General features: G+C 46.4%; 1 protein-coding gene across 1 annotated transcript in view; it reads right to left on the bottom strand.

Moving 5' to 3' along the window:
• Positions 1-521, bottom strand: part of DNAAF3 (dynein, axonemal, assembly factor 3) — a 9,282-nt gene extending 8,761 nt beyond the window's left edge. Inside the window, exon 1 of the mRNA XM_005863344.2 lies at positions 465-521. Coding sequence (XP_005863406.1) covers positions 465-521 — 57 coding nt within the window. The remainder of the gene's footprint in view (positions 1-464) is intronic.
• Between the last annotated feature and the right edge of the window lie 738 nt (positions 522-1,259).

Raw genomic sequence — 1,259 nt, 5'->3', positions numbered from 1 at the left:
CTTTATCTTTCCAAATATCCCAGGACTTCTCCCTCCCTCCTCCTAGGTGCAGCCCTTCGGTCCCGCTCCAGTCCCACAACTGCGGCCCATGGCCCCGCCCCTTTTGATCAATCAATCAATGGGAATATGCGGGATGGCAGCGCCCCTATCAATCCACCAATGTGAGCGAGTGGAACCCGCCCACTTCAAACTTTGCACCAATAGGAGCGTGGCTCCGCTCTCTCACGTCCTACCCGAAAGGAGGGCGTGAGGACGCGGTTGTCATGACGACGGTGCTTGGAAGAGGCTGAGGCGGAGCCTGGGGAAGTCCAAACTTCTGGTCTGAATGAAGCTTGAGCCGATTCAAAATTTGAAAGAACTGAACGGAATCTTGATTAATTCAAATTAAACGGAGGTGGCCTAGGCCTTAAACTACAGACCCCCCTTGCCCCCTCACACCCTGACTACCACACAGGGCTCCTCACCTGGCAGGAAGCACAACTGAGGGTCACGGCCAGCCAGCACTGGCGCTGGTTGTACATTTTCAGGAATTTTGTGTCCTGGGCATCACACTTCGTGATTATTAAAGTTGTTTTTACTGAATTACTAAAAGTTAAATTTCAATTAAATACCTTATATTAAAATAAAGGTAACACTAAAAACCCATCACTTCTTATCCTATATAATAAAAGCTTAGTATGAAAATTGTCCCCTCCACCAGGAGGATGTCCAGGAGTTCGACCAGGGGGCGGGGCCTACCGGGGGAAGGGAGGGAGGCCTTGGCCGCAGGTGGCAGCTGCTAGGAACCCTACCACAGCATGAATTTCGTGCACTGGGCCTCTAATTTTACTATATTTTTACTATTATGGTCTTAAGGTTATTTACATCTATTGTACCTGTATGAAGGAAATACTTTTTTTTTTAATTTCAGAGAGAGGAAGACAGAGAGAGAAACATTAATAGGTTACCTCCCATATGGGGATCAAACCCAAAACCTGGCTATGTGCCCTGACCAGAAATCAAATCTGCCACCTTTCGGTGCACAGGATGATGCTCCAACCAACTGAGCCACACCGGTCAGGGCACTATTTTAATGAAATCATTTTAAAAAATCAAATTGTAAATTGCCACCATAAGCTGTCTTTGTAAATAAAGTTTTATTAAAATCAGGGCCAGGGTTAGTATATATATAATTTAGAGAGGAAGGGAGAGGGAGAAAAAGATAGAAACATCAATGATAAGAATCGTGGATTGGCTGCCTCCTGCAGGCCCCCTACTGG

Source organism: Myotis brandtii, unplaced genomic scaffold (assembly GCF_000412655.1).
Source record: "Myotis brandtii unplaced genomic scaffold, ASM41265v1 scaffold1763, whole genome shotgun sequence".
NCBI lineage: Eukaryota > Metazoa > Chordata > Mammalia > Chiroptera > Vespertilionidae > Myotis > Myotis brandtii.
The sequence above is the reverse complement of the archived record's forward strand: the minus strand, read 5'-3'. Positions and strand labels throughout refer to the sequence as shown.